Source organism: Grus americana, unplaced genomic scaffold (assembly GCF_028858705.1).
Source record: "Grus americana isolate bGruAme1 unplaced genomic scaffold, bGruAme1.mat scaffold_476, whole genome shotgun sequence".
Taxonomy (NCBI): domain Eukaryota; kingdom Metazoa; phylum Chordata; class Aves; order Gruiformes; family Gruidae; genus Grus; species Grus americana.
In genome coordinates this window covers 3853-6010 of record NW_026561737.1, presented here as the reverse complement: position 1 = coordinate 6010, position 2158 = coordinate 3853, and the positions used below count along the sequence as shown (strand labels likewise).

The 2158-nt window shown below is 49.5% G+C and overlaps 1 protein-coding gene across 1 annotated transcript; it reads left to right on the top strand.

Moving 5' to 3' along the window:
* Nucleotides 1–990: 990 nt before the first annotated feature.
* On the top strand, nucleotides 991–1955 carry LOC129200764 (olfactory receptor 14A16-like; the record flags this gene model as incomplete). The annotated part of the gene is made up of 1 exon (XM_054812026.1): nucleotides 991–1955. A coding segment is annotated over exon 1 (965 nt), but the record flags the coding sequence as incomplete, so codon positions are not given.
* Nucleotides 1956–2158: the final 203 nt, after the last annotated feature.

Here is a 2158-nt window from a genome sequence, read left to right as displayed (position 1 = left end):
GGGCAGGGAGTGGGAGGAAACTGCAGCCAAGCCCTGGGCTAGGCTGCCTTCAGGCTGCTCTCTTGTGGTCCCTCACTCTAGATGTCTGCTGGGCGTTGTCTGCTGAGCAATGAGCTGACTCTGCCTTTAGGACATCCCATCTTCAGGACATCGGACTGTCTGCTTTGCCTGTGCTGCTGGGCTGGGAGCTGCCCCAGAAGAGCACAGCTGTGCTGTAGGATCCCAGGGAGTGCTGAGCTTTCCCTTGGAGGTCAGTTCTCTCCTCTCAGAGGCCTTTGTTTCTCTCTGAGAGGGGCTGTGTCCTTCTCTCTCCATCACAACTCCACCTCTGGGCTGGGAAAGAGAAGAGTTTGCAGATCTGCCCTTTGAATCATGACTCCCCTGCTCTTGTTAGTGTCTTTTTGGGGGTATTATTTAAAAGTAATTTCTGTTTGTCATCATCTTCAAGGCAGCAGAAGCAACAGTGCAGGGCAGCTGGGTGACAGTCTAATGGACACTGCATCTCTCCTGACTCTGCACTAAGCTACAAAGAGCTGAGCCTTTTTGCCTGTCCTGTCTCAAAACTCTTCCCATTTTCCATTCTGAAATGAGCATTTCTAACCCTCAGAAGAATATTCCCAGATGTGATTGTGGAAAATGAAAACACAGAAAACACTTATATTAGCATGCTAAGCCTCTCTTCTGCAGCCCACACTCTTCTGAGTTGTGAGATCAGAGATTGAATTTTTCCAGTAAATGTGGATTGCATCTGACATGGGTTTTGAATATTGGAGCTGTCACAAACCAGCTCCATGTACCCACTACAGCTCAGCACAGCTGACTCCTCAGCTCCTCACAACACACTCAGCCAGCACAAACCAGAGAAAGGAAATGTATTTCAACTGGGGGGTGTTTCTATGAAAAAGAGAGTGGTTTTGCTCAGTGGATTCTGTCCTAACTTTTCCCTGTCCTTTCGTTATTAGAACTGGCCCCCATGCGAAGAAACAGCAGATGTCCAACGGCAGCTCCATCACTGAGTTCCTCCTCCTGGCATTCGCAGACACACGGGAGCTGCAGCTCTTGCACTTCTGGCTCTTCCTGGGCATCTACCTGGCTGCTCTCCTGGCCAATGGCCTCATCATCACTGCCATAGCCTGCGACCACCACCTCCACACCCCCATGTACTTCTTCCTCCTCAACCTCTCCCTCCTCGACCTTGGTACCATCTCTATCACGGTCCCTAAAGTGATGGCCAACTCACTCTCAGACAACAGGTCCATCTCCTGTGCAGGATGTGCTGCTCAAGTATTTCTATTTTTCTTCTTGCTTGGAGCTGAGTACGCCCTTCTCACTGTCATGGCCTATGACCGCTACGTTGCCATCTGCCAACCCCTGCACTACGGGACCCTCCTGGGCAGCAGAGCTTGTGTCCACATGGCAGCAGCTGCCTGGGGCAGTGGGTTTCTCAATGCTGTGCTGCACACGGCCAATACATTTTCTATACCACTCTGCCATGGTAATACTGTAGAACAGTTCTTCTGTGACGTTCCCCAGATCCTCAAGCTCTCCTGCTCAGACACCTACCTCAGGGAAGTTGGGCTTCTTATTTTAAGCTGTTTTTTAGGTTTTGGCTGTTTTGTTTTCATTGTGCTGTCCTATGTGCAGATCTTCAGGGCTGTGTTGAGGATCCCCTCTGAGCAGGGACGGCACAAAGCCTTTTCCATGTGCCTCCCTCACCTGGCCGTGGTCTCCCTGTTTATCAGCACTGCCATATTTTCCTACCTGAAACCCCCCTCCATCTCCTCCCCATCCCTGGACCTGGTGGTGACTGTTCTGTACTCGGTGGTTCCTCCAGCAGTGAACCCCCTCATCTACAGCATGAGGAACCAGGAAATCATAGATGCCCTGTGGAAACTATTTGAATACAATCTACTTCAGATCAAGAAGACCCCCATTATCCCACCAGGGCTCCCTCTGTATTTCAGGAAGAGCCAGGAGTAGCTTTTCTTCATATGGGTCTGTATTTTTTTGTGTTCTTCTTTTCTCCTTAGGATTTTTGTTTATTTTATACCTGTGATATTAGTATTCTTTGCCTGTTACCTCTTTTTACTTGACCCAAACACCTCATGTACATATGGGTCCAGGCTGCCTGTCTAGATAAACTCCATGGAGAAAGCAG